General features: G+C 46.1%; 1 protein-coding gene across 11 annotated transcripts in view; it reads right to left on the bottom strand.

Moving 5' to 3' along the window:
* Positions 1-17,947, bottom strand: part of cstf3 (cleavage stimulation factor, 3' pre-RNA, subunit 3) — a 221,347-nt gene that overhangs the window by 176,882 nt on the left and 26,518 nt on the right. For all 11 annotated transcript variants that reach the window (XR_005461905.1, XR_005461906.1, XM_038807814.1 and 8 more), the window contains exon 8: positions 1,513-1,664. Coding sequence is in view for 9 of the 11 variants with exons in the window: in XM_038807814.1 (XP_038663742.1) it covers positions 1,513-1,664 (152 nt within the window). In the remaining 2 variants the exon portion in view is untranslated. The remainder of the gene's footprint in view (positions 1-1,512; positions 1,665-17,947) is intronic.

Here is a 17,947-nt window from a genome sequence, read left to right as displayed (position 1 = left end):
GCTGGGATCGAACCTGGGACCTCTGCGCCATGAGGCAGCAATGCTAACCACTGTGCCACCGTGCTACCCCTACAAAAGTCTTGTTAATAAGTGACCAACTCCCTGCCTACCATCAGCCTGTGCTGATTAATTATCCACTTTAGGGCATCAATTTGCTTACTGGGGGCAGGCCAACCATCACCACCCTTGCAACTTGTAAAAATTGCAGTGAAGACAGGAGTAAGCAAGTAGACAATGAGCAAGGTGCCCACTGGATTTAATTAAGCTGCCTTCAAACCTGTGTGGTGGGAATGTAAAGTCCAGTCCTTTTTCACTCATTATCCCGATGAGCCCATCCATACCCAGTTACATGGAAGCCCAAAAATAAAAAAGACATATGAAGGGAAGAAATTCAACTTGCACCCTAAAATGGATAGCAAGCCACTGGAACATCTCCCTGTGGCTAGAGAATCCAGAAAAAGGGGTCATATGCCCAGGATGAGGGAGTTGGTTCTTTTGGACTAAGATGAGGAGAAATCACTTTGCACTCAATAGTTGTGAGGAATTCTCTCATGCAGAGGGCTGTGGATGTTCAGTCAAGATGAATATTCAATTAATTTTGGGCACTATGTGCAAAGAGCAGGAAGGTGGAATTGATAAGTTCAGCCTTGACCAAATTACAAGAGCTCGAGTGACCGGAGGGCTTAGACCTGCTGCTATTTCTTATGCAATGACTGCCTTGCAAAATGGAGTCAGATTCAGATCAGGCCTCCTTAGAATGGAAGCAGTGTGCATCAATTGAATACATTACTGAAGGAATGTTGCACTGTCAGAAGAGTCGTCTTTCGGGCGACATGTTAAGTGGAGGTCGTTGCTTGGGTGAATGTAAAAGATCTTACAGCATGATTTCAAAAAGAACAAGAGTTATCCCCAGTGACTGGGTGAATATTTATCCCTCAAACAACATATATATTTTACAAAACAGGTGATCTGCTCATTATCTGGGTGAGGTTTGCTGCGGAAAGGTTGGCTGCCACGTTTCCTTCATTACAATAGTGATTACACTTTTAAACAAAAAGTACTAATTGGGTTTGAGACGTCCAATGGTCATGGAAAGAGCTACGCAAATGCAAGTCTTTCTTTTCTCGTGCCCATTGCAGCTTACTGGATGAACTCCAGGCTTCAAAGCAAATCAACAAGAAGCATAATTCTTATTACTTACAGTCACATCTGCCCTTTAACAGCACTTATTTTACTTCAAGTATTTTGCTGCCTATGACTTGGTTTAAATGACAATAATGAACTAGATGGGTTTTTAAACAATCTGGTAGTTTTGTGGTCACCATTAATGATGTTGACATTTTATTTGATTAAGTGAATTTGAATTCCCTAGCTAACATGGTGGTATTTCAAGAAATGCAATATTAATGCCAGTCTCTTGCTTTCCTCTCCCTCCCTCCCCGAAAGGCCTTGCACATACATGGGCCAGTGTAGCATTCATTCCAAGGTTGCCCACAGAACAACAAACCTCACCTCACATAATCCCCACTTGGGTCAGTCCTTCTCCCAAAATCCACAGGGCAATAAAATTGAAAGAACTTTTGGAAGAACGCACTGCACGACAGCCACATCCAACTGCCTGCATTTACACTGAAGTCGGCATCAAGAAGCATTTCGTCAAAAACCTGCAGTCACAGATAAATAAGGATAAGGTTAGTTTACCACAACTAGATGCTGTCATGTGAGAGTACCGTTAAGAAATGGGTGTTTATAAATGTGTATGTATATCAATATCTGGAGTGAGAGTACCTTTAAGAAATGGGCGTTTACTACTGCAGTGATGTCAGAGAGTGGGTGGAGCTGGGCTGTCTGTCAGCTTTTTACTTTTGTTTTTGAGCAGGCTGCTATAGAGTGCGTTTTTGGTTTTGTTTTCAATGTTGGAGCTGAAGCCAGACAGAGCAGGTGTACTGTTGATCTCTCTGCCATGAAAAGACTATCTCTTGATCATTTGGTGAATTCAGAATTATAAATGTGCTCAGTAGTGAATGTACACCTAATGTGCTTCTGTTAAAAGGTGTTTTTTTTGTCTTCTGGATGTTGTTTGGGAAGTTATTAAGGATTATTTAGTGTTGTATTCTTTGGGGGTTGTATTTGAATTGATGGTTGCTAAGATGTTCACTGTATGTTTTAAAAAGGTTAACTTGAGTTCAGAGAATAAACATTGCTTTGCTTTAAAAAATACTTTTCCATTTCTGCTGTACCACACCTGTAGAGAAGGCCGTATGCTCCCCATACCACAATCTATTAAAAGTTGTGGGTCAGGTGAACTCCATGATACACTTTGGGGTTCTCGAAATCCTGGCCCATAACAAATTGGGGGCTCGTCTGGGATAAAAGTCTATCTATTGGATTGGCTTAGTGAACTTAAAGACGGTGAGGTGTGAGCATATTGTGGTTGCTTTTCAGGTGTGGTATTTCATTTAAGTAGGGAGTGTGTTGTGGACAACGGCTCTTTCAGAGGCTCTGACGTTTTTGGGGGTGGAGACGGTCGCACACAGTACCTTATGGACAGAGACGAAAAACAGATGGTTAGATTTGGCAAAAACATTGCAATTAACATTAACTGACAAAATGCGAAAAGATGAGGTAATTATGGCAGTGGCTAAGCATTTAAAGTTGCCCGAGATACAGTTTGACTCATTGGAAATGGCAAGAAATTCAGTTACAAATGGAACATGAGAAAGAATTAAAGCAGCTTGCATACGAAAGAGAGGAAAAAGAGAGAGAGAGGAAAAGAGAGAGGAAAAAGAAAAGGAGTGAGAAGAAAGGAGAAAAGGAGCGAGAAGAAAGATAAAAAGAAAGAATAGCCCCAGCAGAACACAAAGAGAGAGAGTTTGAACTTCAGAAAATGGCCATGAAACATGACAGTCAGTTAAAATTGGCAGACGTAAAGGGAAATGTACAGTTGGATGATAGTGATGAGGATAGTGAGAAAGAGCATCATAGTCGAAGGCTTGGTGGGGATCTATTTAAATATGTCCAAGCATTGCCAAGGTTTGACGAGAAGGAGATGGAAGCCTTTTTCATTTCATTTGAGAAGGTAACTAAACAAATGAAATGGCCACAGGACATGTGGGTGTTATTGATACAAAGCTGATAGGTAGGGCTAGTGAAGTGTTTGCATCACTACCGGATGAGATATCTGGGATGTATGAGGAGGTGAAAAAATCCATCTTAGGTGCATATGAACTAGCGCCTGAAGCCTACAAACAAAGGTTTAGAAATTTAAGGAAAGAATTTGGTCAAACATACATGAAGTTTGAAAGGATCAAAACAGTCATTTTTATAGGTGGATAAGGGTTTTGAAAATAGACCAAACGTATGAAGCTCTCTGAGAAATTATACTTTTGGAGGAGTTTAAAAATTCAATTCCTTGAACCACGGGGGGGGGGGGGGGGGAAGACAGCTAAACCTGGGGAGAGGGAGGTGAACCGTGGAGGGGGGGGGGGCGGACGGGAGAGGAGGGCTTGCGGGGTGGGGCTGGGGCAGGGAAGAGGGAGCTGGAGAGAGGGCACGGGATGCCAAAACGTGCATGACACCTCCAGGAGCGGGGAACGAGGAAAATGGAGATGGAGGACAGGAGGAGCGGCAGAAGCGGGGGCGAGCGTGGGACGGCAGCGAGATCCGTCCGGGAAGGGCGGACGACAACAACACACAGCACAGCCAAATATCGCACACTGCGATTTTCTCCCCGGCACCCAAATGTGTGTGTCCCCCAGTCCCCGCCACCCCTGCCCCCCCCCTCCCCCGACCCCACCCCCCCGCAAGCAGTCGCCTACTTACGTGGCGTGGGTAATTTTGCCAGATGTACAGAGCTGCCGCTGTCGAGCTGGTGCACAATACCCTACCAGTTATTCTATTTTATACTTTATTATTATTTTTTTATGTTGGGGTGTGCCCTTCTCCTCTAAATATGTGAATATATATATATATGTTTCTTATTCTGTGTACATAACGGTAATTATACCTTGTTCAAAAACCCAATAAAAACATTTATGAAAATAAAACTTCAGCAGCAACCCCGGGGTGGGGGGGGGGGGGGGGGCTACGGGTTCGTTATGGGGGTTTGTTCTCATGGTTTTATGCTTATTTCTTTTTCTTGTTAATTTATTGTTTTTGTATTGGAGGGGAGGGGTTACTGTTTTTCTCTGTTGTGATAAAATTTGTTGTTGAAAATTTGAATAAAAATTATTTCATTAAAAAAAAAATTAAATTCCTGATGTAGTGAGAACTCATGTGGAAGAGCAGAGGGTTAAGACTGCGAGATTAGCCCCACAGAATTCTGGCTAGGAGGCCCAGGCCGAATGAGCCGCCGCGGGCGGTGTTGGTGCGGTTTCACCGGTTCGTTGATCGAGAGTGCGTGCTCCGGTGGGCCAAGAAGGAGCGGAGCAGCAAGTGGGAGAACACGGAGGTGCGGATCTTCCAGGATTGGAGTGCGGAGGTGGCTAAGCGGAGGGCCGGGTTCAACCGGACGAAGGCGGTGCTCCACAGACGGAGTGTGAAGTTTGGCATGTTGCAGCCGGCGAGTCTGTGGGTCACCTAAAAGGACCGGCACCATTATTTTGAGTCCCTGAAGGAGGCGTGGGCCTTTGTGCAGGCCAAGAGACTGGACTCAAACTGAGGGTCAAAGATGGGGGTTTTTGTATGAAAATGTAACTGTGTTTAATTTTTGCTCTGGAGGGGGGGGGGGTTTCTCTGTTTAATGCAAGATGCGTGTTGGCTTTAGGGTGGGTGGGGCGATGTCTTTATGTCTTTTTGTATGGGTCTGGTGGACGGGTTCGGGCAGGGAGGTAAACTGGGAGTGCGGGGAGCTGGTGGTGGGGACTGGCAATGGGAGGTGCCCTAGAGGAGGCGGGGTTGAGCAGGGCGAAAGCGCGGGCTTTTCTCTGGTTTCCCGCGCTGCGGGATGATGGGGCGGAGTCGGGGCTGAGAAGCGCGGGCCTTTGCTGGCGGTTATTTTCCCGCGCAAGAGCGGGGGGGAGGCGGGCCTGCTGATGGGCACGAAGGAGGAGGAGTAGTCCCACGTGGGGAGGGGTTGGAGGTATGGCGGGAGTCGCCGGGGTCAGCAGAAGTTAGCTGGCTCACGGGAATGCTGCGGAGGGGAGGGCGTGGCTAGGAGGGGTCCTAGCCTGGCCCCCCCCAGGTTGCTGCTGAAATGGCCAGGAAGGAGCTGGAGTATGCGTGGGGCGGGGGGGGGGGGGGGGGGGGGGAATTGCCGCTGTGGGGAACTGGCCGAGTGGGGGATGCTGGCCAGTGGCGGGCAGGGGATGGGCTATGGCTAGTCGGCAGGGGAGGGGGCGGGTAGCCCTCTGATCCAGCTGATAACCTGGAATGGGAGGGGGCTGCCTGGATGTTTGCGCACTTGAAGGGGCTGAAGGCGGATGTGGCCATGCTCCAAGAGATACATCTGAAGGTGGCGGACCAGGTTCGGCTGAGGAAGGAGTTAGTGGGCCAAGTATTTCATTCAGGGCTGGATGAGAAGAATCGGGGGGTGGCGATGCTGGTGGGAAAGAGGGTGTCGTTTGAGGCGTTAAAGGTGGTGGCTGACAGTGGCGGGAGGTATGTGATGGTGAGTGGTAAGCTGCAGGGGGAGCGGGTGGTGTTGGTGAATGTTTACGCCCCAAACTGGGACGATGCGGGGTTTATGCGGCGCATGTTGGGCCGCATTCCGGACCTGGAGGTGGGGGGCCTGATCATGGAGGGGGGGACTTCAACACGGTGCTGGATCCCCCATTGGATCGATCCAAGTCCCGGACGGGTAGGAGGCCATCGGCGGCTAAGGTGTTGAGGGGGTTTATGGATCAGATGGGAGGGGTGGATCCCTGGAGGTTTGCGAGGCCAAGGGCCAGGGAGTACTCGTTTTTCTCCCACGTGCATATTCTAGGATTGATTTTTTTTGTCCTGAGCAGGGGGCTGGTTTCGAGGGTGGAGGATGTTGAATACTCTGCCATTGCCATTTTGGATCATGCCCCGCACTGGGTGGACCTCAGGCTGGGGGAGGAGAGGGGCCAGCGTCCGCTCTGGCGCTTGGAGGTGGGTTTACTGGCAGACGAGGAGGTGGCCGGGAAGGTTCGGGGTGTATTAAGAGGTACCTTGAGGCCAACGATAACGGGGAGGTCCGAGTGGGGACGGTCTGGGAGGCGTTGAAGGCGGTGATTAGAGGGGAGTTGATTTCAATCCGAACCCATAAGGAGAGGGGGAAGCAGAGGGAGAGGGAGAGATTGATAGGGGAGATGGTGAAGGTGGATAGGAGATATGCGGAGGCTCTGGAGGAGGGATTGCTGGGGGAGAGGCGTAGCCTTCAGGCCAGGTTCGGCCTATTGACCACCAGAAAGGCAGAAGCTCAGTGGCGGAAAGCACAGGGGGCGGTGTATGAATATGGGGAGAAGGCGAGCAGGATTCTGGCACACCAGCTCCGAAAGCGAGACGCGGCCAGGGAGATTGGGGCGGTGACGGATAGAGATGGGAAGGTGGTGCGGAGGGGGGTAGACGTTAATGGGGTCTTTAGGGACTTTTATGAGGAAGTGTACCGGTCTGAACCCCCGGTGGAGGGGGGGGGGGGGGGGGGGGGGGGGGCGCTTCTTGGACAAGCTGCGATTTCCGAGGGTGGAGGAGGGGCAGGTGGAGGGACTGGGGGCGCTGATTGAGCTGGAGGAACTGGTTAAAGGGATAGGGAGCATGCAGCCGGGGAAGGCGCCGGGGCCGGATGGTTTTCCGGCGGAATTTTATAAAATGTATGCGGACCTGTTGGGCCCCCTGTTGGTCCGGACCTTTAACGAGGCAAGGGAGAGGGGGGCTTTGCCCCCAACTATGTCACGGGCGCTGATTTCCTTGTCAGACCCTCTGCAGTGTGGGTCATACAGGCCGATCTCGCTGTTAAATGTAGACGCCAAGCTGCTGGCAAAGATCCTAGCCACAAGAATAGAGGATTGTGTGCCGGGGAACATTCACGAGGACCAGACGGGGTTTGTGAAAGGAAGGCAGTTGAATACTAACATACAAAGGCTCCTCAACGTCATTATGATGCCGGCTGTGGAAGGGGAGGCGGAGATAGTGGTGGCATTAGATGTGGAGAAGGCCTTTGATAGGATTGAGTGGGGGTATCTGTGGGAGGTGTTGGAAAGGTTTAGATTTGGGGAGGGGTTTGTCCGTTGGGTGAGGTTGCTTTATGAGGCCCCGATGGCGAGTGTAGCCACGAATAGGAGGAGGTCGGAGTACTTTCGGCTGTACCGGGGGACGAGACAGGGGTGTCCCCTGTCCCCCTTGCTCTTTGCGCTGGCAATTGAGCCCCTGGCCATGGCATTGAGGGAGTCAGGGAACTGGAGGGGCCTGGTGCGGGGTGGGGATGAGCATAGAGTGTCCCTTTATGCGGACAACCTGTCGCTGTACGTGGCGGACCCGGTGGGGGGGATGCCGGAGGTGATGAGGATTCCCAGTGAATTTGGGGGCTTCTCTGGGTATAAGCTCAACCTGGGCAAGAGCGAGTTGTTTGTGTTGCATCCGGGGGATCAGGAGGAGGGGATTGGTAGGCTCCCACTGAAGCAGGCAGGGAAGAGCTTCAGGTATCTATGAGTCCAGGTGGCTGGGAGCTGGGGGGCCCTGCACAAGCTCAATCTCACAAGGTTGGTGGAGCAGATGGAGGAGGAGTTCAAAAGGTGGGATATGTTACCGCTGTCACTGACGGGGAGGGTGCAGTCCGTCAAGATGACGGTGCTCCCGAGGTTTTTGTTCCTGTTCCAGTGCCTTCCAATCCTTATCCCAAAGGCCTTTTTTAGGAAAGTTAACAGGAGGGTGAGAAGGGTGTTCTTGGAACGTGGCAGGGATAGGGGAGGGGCTGGCGCTGCCCAACCTCTGTGGGTACTATTGGACTGCCAATGCAGCGATGGTGCGTAAGTGGGTAATGGACGGGGAAGGGGCAGCATGGAAGAGGATGGAGATGGCGTCCTGTGTGGGCACGAGCCTGGAGGCGCTGGTAACGGCGCCGTTGCTGCTCCCTCCAACGAGATATACCACGAGCCCGGTGGTGGCGGCTACCCTCAAAATTTGGGGGCAATGGAGACGGCATAGGGGAGAGGTGGGGGGCTCGATGCAGGCCCCGATACGGGGGAACCATTGGTTTGTTCCAGGGAGCATTGATGGCAGATTTCTGGGCTGGCACAGGGTAGGTGTTAGGAGGTTGAGGGACCTGTTTGTGGATGGGAGGTTCGCAAGCTTGGGGGAGTTAGAGGGGAAGTTTGGGCTCCCCCCGGGGAACATGTTTAGGTACATGCAGGTTAGGGCGTTTGCCAGGCAGCAGGTGGAGGGGTTCCCCTTGCTGCCCCCACGTGGGGTACGGGACAGGGTGCTCTCGGGGGTTGGGTTGGAGGAGGGAGGATTTCGGACATATACCGGATAATGCAGGAGGTAGACGTGGCCTCGGTGGAGGAGCTGAAGGGTAAATGGGAAGAGGAGCTGGGTGAGGAGATTGAGGAGGAGACATGGGCGGATGCCCTAGAAAGGGTGAATTCCTCCTCTTCCTGTGCGAGGCTTAGCCTCATACAGTTCAAGGTGCTGCATAGGGCCCACATGACTGGGACGGGGACGAGGACGAGTAGGTTTTTCGGGGGCGAAGACAGGTGTGCTAGGTGCTCGGGGAGCCCAGCGAACCACACCCATATGTTTTGGGCGTGCCCAGCGTGGGGGAGTTTTGGAAGGGGGTAGCAAGGTCGGTGTCGAGGGTGGAGGGAGAAGTGTGTACATGGGTTTGTGGGATGTGGCGGGTGTTATCTCCTTCCTTTCTGTTGTTTGTTTCTTTTTGTTTTCAATTTGGTAGTTGCTTTTGTAGGGGGGTGGGTGTTGTTCTTGGGTTTTTATATTGGTTATTCTGTTAATATTGTTTTGTTGTTTATATTTTGTGAAAATCTTAATAAAAATTATTTTTTAAAAAAGACTGCGAGATTAGCAGCAGAAATGACAGATGATTATGAATTAGTTCATAAATCAAAGCTTGGTTTCCGACATCAGTTTCAGCCTGTGAAGGATACAAACTGGGGACATGAAAAATACTCAAGTGATAAAGGTAAAGGTGATCTGATGGGAGATAATAAGGAGAGTGTACACCAGATTAAAAAAAGAAATCCAGGAGGGTGGAAGAGATATGAAAAGTTTCAAATGTTTTCACTGTAATAAACTAGGCCATGTAAAGTTACAGTGTTAGTGGTTGAAGAAAAGCACTGGGAAGGCTGATGTGGTGAAACAGGATAAGACAGTGGGGTTTGTGAAAGTGGTAAAGGAAAGCCCAAGTGAAGCGAAGGAGGTGCAAAAGATTGTACAGCCTGATCAAGAGGTGATTGAGAAGAAGGTACCAGATCTCTTTAAAGAATTTACTTGTGTGGGTAAAGTTTACTCATGTGTATCAGGAGGAGCAGGTAAAGAAGTCACAATTTTAAGAGATACAGGGGCTAGTCAATCTTTAATGGTAAGAGATGAGGAGTTATGTAGTTTGGGAAGAATGTTGCCAGAAAGGGTGGTAATATGTGGAATTCAGGGTGAGAGGAGTAGTGTTCCATTATATAAGGTAAGGTTGAAAAGTCCAGTGAAGAGTGGTGAAGTGGTAGTAGGAGTAATAGAGAAACTATCTTTCCAGGAATACAGTTTATCTTGGGTAATGATATAGCTGAATTGCAGGTGGGAGTGATGCCCATTGTGGTTGATAAGCCAGTGGAAAATCAGAAAACTGTAGTGCTGAAGGACGAATATCCTGGGATTTTTCTGGATTGTGTAGCAACAAGATCGCAAAGTCACAGGTTAAGACAAGAGGAGAAATCAAAGAGTGAAGATGAAGTTGAAGTCCAATTATCAGAAACGATTTTTGAACAGATGGTTGAAAAAGAACAAGGACAGGTGCAGGATGAGGCGGATATTTTTAGTTCAGGAAAATTGGCAGAGTTACAACAAAAAGATACAAATATAAAACAGGTGTATCAGAAAGCATACACGGAAGAGGAATCTGAGTGTATACCAGAATGTTATTACCATAAAAGTAATGTCTTGATGAGAAAATGGAGACCTGTACATATGCAGGCGAATGAAAAGTGGGCAGAAGTTTATCAAGTAGTATTGCCGGGAGGGTATAGAAAGGAGGTGTTGCGAGTTGCACATGAGGTACCAGTGAGAGGTCATTTGGGAATAAGGAAAACTCAAGCTAAAATACAAAAACATTTTTATTGGCCTGCACTACATAAAGATGTAGTTACATATTGTCAATTATGTCACACATGTCAAGTGATAGGGAAACCTCAAGCAGTGATAAAACCAGCGCCCTTAACACCCATTCCAGCATTTGAGGAACCTTTTACAAGGGTCCTAATTGATTGCGTAGGACCGTATCCAAAAACACAAAGTGGAAATCAATATCTTTTGGCGATAATGGATGTGTCTACTAGGTTTCCAGAGGCCATTCCAGTACGTAATATTACAGCTAACAAGATTGTGGAGGAGTTACTTAAATTCTTTACTAGATATGGACTACCCACAGAAATACAATCGGATCAAGGATCAAATTTTACCTCAAGGTTATTCAAAGAAGTTATGGATAGCTTAGGAATAAAACAATTTAAATCAACTGCGTACCATCCAGAACCACAGGGAGCGTTAGAAAGGTGGCATCAGACATTAAAGATAATGTTGAGGGCTTATTGTCACGATTATCCAGAGGATTGGGATAAAGGAATTCCATTTGTACTGTTTGCAATTCGGGATGCACCTAATGAGTCAACCAAATTTAGTCCTTTTGAACTAATTTTTGGTCATGAGGCAAGAGGACCACTAAATTGATTAAGGAAAAATTGGTGAGTGAGAAATCGGAAATTACATTATTGGATTGTGTGTCAAATTTTAGGGAACAATTAAATAGAGCAGGTGAATTGACTCGACAACATTTAAAAGTTGCACAAAATGTGATGAAACGGGTAGCGGACAAGACATCCAAAGTTCCTAGTTTTGCCTGTGGAGGTAAAGTTTTAGTATTGTTACCAGTGGTAGGTGAACTTTTAAAAGCTAAATTTTGTGGACCTTATCAGATTGAAAGGAAATTAAGTGAGGTGAATTATGTGGTAAAAACACCAGATAGAAGGAAGACTCACCGAGTGTGTCATGTGAATATGCTTAAAAGGTACTTTGAAAGGGAAGGAGAGAAAAAGGAGGTTTTAATGATTCTAACTCAAAGTAACTAACCAAATCCAGATGACTGTGAATTTGACATACATCAAATTAAATTGGAAAACGAGGATGTTCTTAAAAATTGAGATAAATTGTTGAGTTACCTTCCAGAGGAAAAATGGACTGACCTGAAAGAGTTATTGATATCACATGGGCAAATTTGTGGAGATAAATTGGGAAGTACTAAAATGGCTATACATGACGTAGATGTGGAAAAGGCTGTTCCGATCAAACAACATCCATAAAGACTTAACCCTTTAAAATTTGCACAGGTTAACAAAGAGATTGAGAGTATGCTTAAAAATGGCATAATTGAAGTGGGTTGCAGCCAATGGAGCTCACCCATAGTGATGGTGCCTAAACCAGACAGTACCCAACGGTTGTGTGTGTACTATAGAAAGATTAATGCAGTTACAAGAATGGACTCTTATCCTATCCCACGTTTGGAGGATCGCATTGAGAAAGTGGGACAATCAACTTTTATTTCCAAATTGGATTTACTTAAAGGTTACTGGCAGGTACCTTTATCCGAAAGGGCGAAGGAGATTTCAGCTTTTGTGACTCCAGATGATATATACCAATTCAAAGTTATGCCTTTTGGCATGAAAAACGCCCCAGCCACATTTCAACGGTTAACTAGCAAAGTTGTTTCAGGATTACCCAATTGTGCAGTATACATCGACGATCTGGTAATTTTCAGCCAGACATGGAAAGAACATGTAAAACATCTGATGGAGTTATTTGATCAACTTGAGGAGGCGGGTTTGGTGGTAATCCTAGCCAAAAGTGAATTTTGAAAAGCCCAAGTCACTTTCCTTGAGGAGTTTTTCATACCCTCGAGTTGAAGGGAAATAATGCGATTTGTTGGCATGAGTGGATTTGATCGAACATTTGTGCAAAATGTTTGTAGCGTGGTGGCTCCACTGATAGACTTGCTGAAGAAACATCAAACATTTCAGTGCACAGCGGACTTTCAACAGGTATTTGCCTGCCTGAAAGCTGTGATAACCAATGCTCCTGTGTTGGAGTATTGCAAGGGACTCTGTGATCAGATTGAACTAAAGTATTTGACTTTAAAGAGAAATGCCGAGGCGTAGAGAAATGGACGGATCATGCGAGGACCTTGTTGTTCAAAGAGATGTCAATCAAGAAGGATTTCAGTTCGAGGAAGAAAATAAAAAAAAAAGGACTATATTATGATACCTGTTTGCGTGTTTTTTTTTAAACAATAAAGTATATTTACTGCGTGCATTTCTTAAAGGATGGTGAAAAGGTGAAAAATGAAACCATCTTGAAATTGATGGGTTTTTTTTTCTTGGGGGGAGGTGTCATGTGAATGTACCTTTAAGAAATGGGTGTTTACCACTGCAGTGATGTCAGAGAGTGGGTGGAGCTGGGCGGTCTATCAGCTTTTTACTTTTGTTTTTGAGCAGGCTGCTATAGAGTGAGTTTTTGGTTTTGTTTTCAGTGTTAGAGCTGAAGCCAGACAGAGCAGGTGTACTGTTGATCTCTCTGCCATGAAAAGACTATCTCTTGATCATTTGGGGAAGTCAGAATTATAAATGTGCTCAGTAGTGAATGTGCACCTAATGTCCTTCTGTTAAAAGGTGTTTCTGTTGTCTTCTGGATGTTGTTTGGGAAGTTATTAAGGATTACTTAGTGTTATATTCTTTGTAGGTTGTATTTGAATGGATGGTTGCTAAGATGTTCACTGTATGTTTTAAAAAGGTTAACTTGAGCTCATAGAATAAACATTGTTTTGCTTAAAAAAAACATTTCCATTTTTGCTGTATCACTCCTGTAGAGTGGGCCATGTGCTCCCCATACCACAATCTATTAAAAGTTGTGGGTCAGGTAAACTTCATGATGCACTTTGGGGTTCTCTAAACCCTGGCCCAGAACAATGCTTTAAAAAAAAAAATCATTTATTCATTAATGGGAGTTGCTGCTATGAGCAATATTCATTTCCCATCACTAATTTCCTGGAGTGGTTGATGGCGAGTGTCTTCTTTATTAAAATGGAATATCTTGTTAGGACACTTCAGAAGGCAGTCAAGTATTTGGAATCTCACACAGACCAGACAGGACAATGATGGAATATTTTCTATCCCAAATGACAATAGTGAACTAGATGAGTTTTTATAATAATCTGGTAGTTTTGTGGTCACCATTAATGATGTCAGCATTTTATTTGATTAGTTGAATTAAAATTGCCCAGTTATTTGAATTCATGACTTGTCACATGCAACATGGACTAATGTCATCATGGGTGCCATCTGTTTCAATGGCATTTTGATAGCTCTGACATTGGGAGATCAAAGCTCCTTCATTAATATGGATTGCCCTCTATTATGGATTGATAGCCAGCTGTCACATGGCTGGTCAAAGGTTCAAAATCCCACACGTGAAAGATTAGGATTACAAACTTCAAAAAAAGTAGCAGAAAGGAACATCCATAAAAAAAATTACATTCCACAGAGATTGCCTTTCTTTCCTTGCTATTTTCAAGTTTGGTGCCCTACATTTTGGAATACATCAGAGACAGAGGATTTCAATCAAAAATAATTTCATAGTGCTATAATATCCACTTTGGAAAAACATGGATTACAGTTTAAAAGAGACAGGCTCTAGAAAAATAACTAGCATAGAAACTAGTAAAACAATTTACACTGGCTGCAACACCCGGAATTTCAAGACCATCAAGGAACATCAGAATGTATAGGTTCTTTAAAAATAACGTATTTTAACTCCATTAATTCTTCCCTCCTCCAATCTGTAACCTGTTCTGTCCGTTAGTGCATTGCATGGTCGTCGAGAGTCAGGATTGTTTTTACCTGTTTACCAAGGCTTCTATTTTTACCACAGCGATTTAAAAAAACAACTCCTTATTGGTTAACTCGAGACCTGGCTAGTTTACTTCTCCAAATAACTTTACATAGGATCAAGTTCATATGGAATTTATCAACTTTAAAAAAAAAATTAAAATCTCTGTTACAGCCAACCTGTGGGAAAGAAGAATTTATTCACTCCATTGAAAATGGTTTTCAGATCTTAATCCTTTGAATTATTATTTCAGTAATATAACCACTATCACTATGCTATTGTACACTCTAAAATATTGAAAAAGGAGAGTGCACAATAGCCGATCAGTTGGGACAATGGCACATATGAGGGCTATCGTGAAGAGATTTTTTTTTTAAATTCCAATTAAGGAGCATATTTAACATGGCCAACCCACCTACCCTCCACATCTTTGGGTTGTGGTGGTGAGACCCACACACACATGGGGAGAATGTACAAACTCCACACAGTCAATGACCTAGGGCCGGGATTGAACCTGGGCTCTCGGCCCCATGAGGCAGAAGTGCTAACCACTGCGGCACCGTGCCACCCTGCTCTTGTGAAGAGATGGGCACCCCATGATCCCAAGAGCTATGCTGTTGGGGATATAACTTCTGCTAGGGCCACCTAAGCCATACAGATTTAAAGATGGAAACCAGACTAAAGCAGTGCACCATCTCTGATAATGGTTTGAGAGTCAGGCTAATGACCTTTCTACAGAAGTGTGGCTTTGTTACAAAAAACATCCTTGAGTAGGTCAACCTGCTGCAGAACGGGGAAACATCAACTGTGGAGAACTACAGTATATTGGGTGTAAGGCAGGATGATTGTAGAAGGAAGTCAAATAACTTGCTCTGGAAAGACAGCAGGAGAGAAATGGGCTTCAATACCAAAGATACAACAGATCAATTACATAACTAACTACTGCATTTTCAGACTTCAGCTTCAAAAAGTTTTGAACCAGAAGGAAAACAAACACAATCTCGTTTGAAGTGCTAAATGCAGATGGATTCCAAGGATTTATTACATACTATGGTCACAATATTGAAGGGATAGCGAGAAGGTAATATTTCTTTACATATGAAAAATGTGCAACAAAAGGGAGGCACGGTGGTGCATTGGTTAGCACTGCTGCCTCATGGAGAGGAGGATTGGATACACTAAATAAAAAAAAAGAAATTGGCCACAACTAGGGTATTGCGTCTAGTTCTGATCACCACAATTTGGAGGGTGTTGAATGTGGTTATGGCACCGGCAGAGTGGGGGGCTGGGGAGACAGAGGTGGTGGTTGCACTGGACGCAGAAAAGGCATTTGGTTGGGTAGAGTGGGAGTATTTGATGGTGGTGTTAGAGCAGTTTGGGATTAGGCCGCGATTTGTGGAGTGGGTACAGTTATTGAATAGAGGGCTGAGGGAGAGTGTCCGCACAAACAACATGGAGTTGGGGTATTTTATTCTGCACCGGGGGACCAGGCAGCTGTGTCCTATGTCCCCTCGGTTATTTGCACTAGCGATTGAGCCTTTGGCTATTGGGCTGAAGGAGTTCGGGGGTGTCCCTTTGGTCATCGCGTTGAGGAATTTGGGGGTGTGGAAGGGAATAGTGCGGGGGGGTTATGGGGTGTCTTATACGCGGATGATTTATTATTGTATGTGTCAGAGCTGAGTGCCGAAGGGGGTATACTGGAAATGCTCTGAGTGTTTGGGTCCTTTTCAGGGTATAAGTTAAATTTAGACAAAAGTGGATACTTTGTTGTATCCCTGCTGGGGGTGGGTGGGCTGCCATTCTGTAGGGGGGCGACCCACTTGGGGTGGCACTAGGGGTGGCTCCGTAGGTATAATCTTACTAGTTTGGTGTGGATGGTGAAGGCGGACTTGGCAAGGTGGGATGGTCTTCCTCTGTCGTTGGCAGGCCGGGTGCAGGCGATTAGAGTGAATGTGTTGCTTTGACTTTTGTTTATATTTCAGTGCCTGCCGATCTTTTCACCAAAAGGTGTTGGGGGGGGGGGGGGGGGGGGGGGTTTGCTAGGATTAGGAAGGTACTTCTGCAGAGGACGGCAGGCAGGGAAGCTGGGCTGCGAACGCTGAAAAGGTGAGGAGTTGGGTCAGAGGGGTTGGGTCAGAGGGGTTGTTGTTGCGGGCTGACACAGCTGCAGGTGGTATTTAGGGCGCACCTCACGAGGGCGAGGATGAGCTGACTCTTTGAGGGAGTGGACGATGTGTGTGAGCACTGTGGGAGGAGCCCCGCAAACCATGTTCACATGTTTTGGTCCTGTCTGAAACTGGAGGGGTCTTGGAGGGAGGTCTTTAAGGACATCTCGGGGGTCGTGCATGTGAGGTTCGAACCAAGGCCCCTAAAAGCTTTATTCAGGGTGTTGGATCAGCCTGGGCTGCAGGCGGGGGCGGATGTCTTAGCCTTCACCTCGATGATTGCCCAAAGGTGGGTCTTGTTGGTGGACGTCAGCTTCTCCGCCCTGTGCCTCTGCCTGGCGGGGGGGGGGGACCTGCTGGAATTTTTGAGGCTCGAGAAGGTGATGCTTGAGTTGAGGGGCAGGATGGAAGCGTTGTACAATTCATGGGCAATGTTTATCCTGCACTTTCAAGAATTGGATGCCATCAAACATTTGCGGATGGGGGAGGGGGTGGGTGCTGGGGTTGATTGTATTGTTTATTGTTTACTATGCATGGAACGACGGTGGATTCTCTGTCGGTCTTTCTTGTTTTGTATTTGGGATGTAGGGGGGAGGTTTGGGCTTGTATGTTGAGGGAGATGCTGGTTGGGGATTGCTATTGTATTTGTTATTGTTGGTTATCTTTTGTTGGATGTATATCTCATGAAAAAGTGGAAAATGAGGAGAATAAAAATATTTATTTTTTAAAATCTTTCTTTTGAACAATAGAATCTGCTTCCACCACACTCTATAAAAGTAGATGAGTTCCGGATCCAATCACTTGCTGTGTAAATATTTCCTTCATGCCATATTTGCTTCATTTTACTATCAATTTAAATTGGTATCCTTTGGTTTTCAGTCCCCCGCCCCCACATGTACTCTGTCTCGACCCCTCATCATTTTGAACATTTATATTAAATCTCCTCTCAACCTTCTCATCTCTTAAGGAAAGCAGCTGAAGCTTCTTCCATCGACTCTGTGACTGAAGTCCTTCATTCATGGAATCAGTCTCAAATCTTTTCTGCACTCTCTCCACAAACTTCACACCCTCCAAGAGTGCAGCAAATTTGAGGAACTAAAAAGACTGGTCATGACTTGGGCCAGGTGATGAAAGAGGAAATTTGTGATGCTCATGACTTTGACTCAGAGACCAGTTTGTTACTACAGAGCCAAAGATTCAAAGGCTACTAAAGATGTGCAGATCTTCCAGCCAAGGCAGCAGCATTCAACCTTTTGGGGCCGTTCAAAATAGAGTTGGAAACTATGGGTGAGTTAAAGGTATGAGAGGGACATCCCAAATAGTCTTTCCTCATTTGTTCTAAAGTTCCTGTTCATTTTTCTGGAGGTGGGGGGGTTGGAAAGAGAAAAACAGGAAACTAGGCAAAACAAAGGGAACATCAGCAACTTGCATTACATGGCATCAATAGCACAGTAAAAAAATCTCAAGGCGCAGGTGTTATGGCAGGAAGAATTGGACAAGGAACCACACAAGGAGAGAGCAGTTACTGAAAGCTTGGTCAAAGAGACGTATCTTTTTTTGATAAATTTAGCTACCCAATTATTTTTTTTTCCAATTAAGGGGCAATTTAGTGTGGTCAATCCACTTAACCTGCACATCTTTGGGTTGTGGGGGGGAAACCCATGCAGACATGGGGAGAATGTGCAAACTCCACACGAACAGTGACCCACGGCCGGGATTCA

This window comes from Scyliorhinus canicula, chromosome 9 (assembly GCF_902713615.1).
Source record: "Scyliorhinus canicula chromosome 9, sScyCan1.1, whole genome shotgun sequence".
Classification (NCBI taxonomy): Eukaryota; Metazoa; Chordata; class Chondrichthyes; order Carcharhiniformes; family Scyliorhinidae; genus Scyliorhinus; species Scyliorhinus canicula.
The sequence above is the reverse complement of the archived record's forward strand: the minus strand, read 5'-3'. Positions and strand labels throughout refer to the sequence as shown.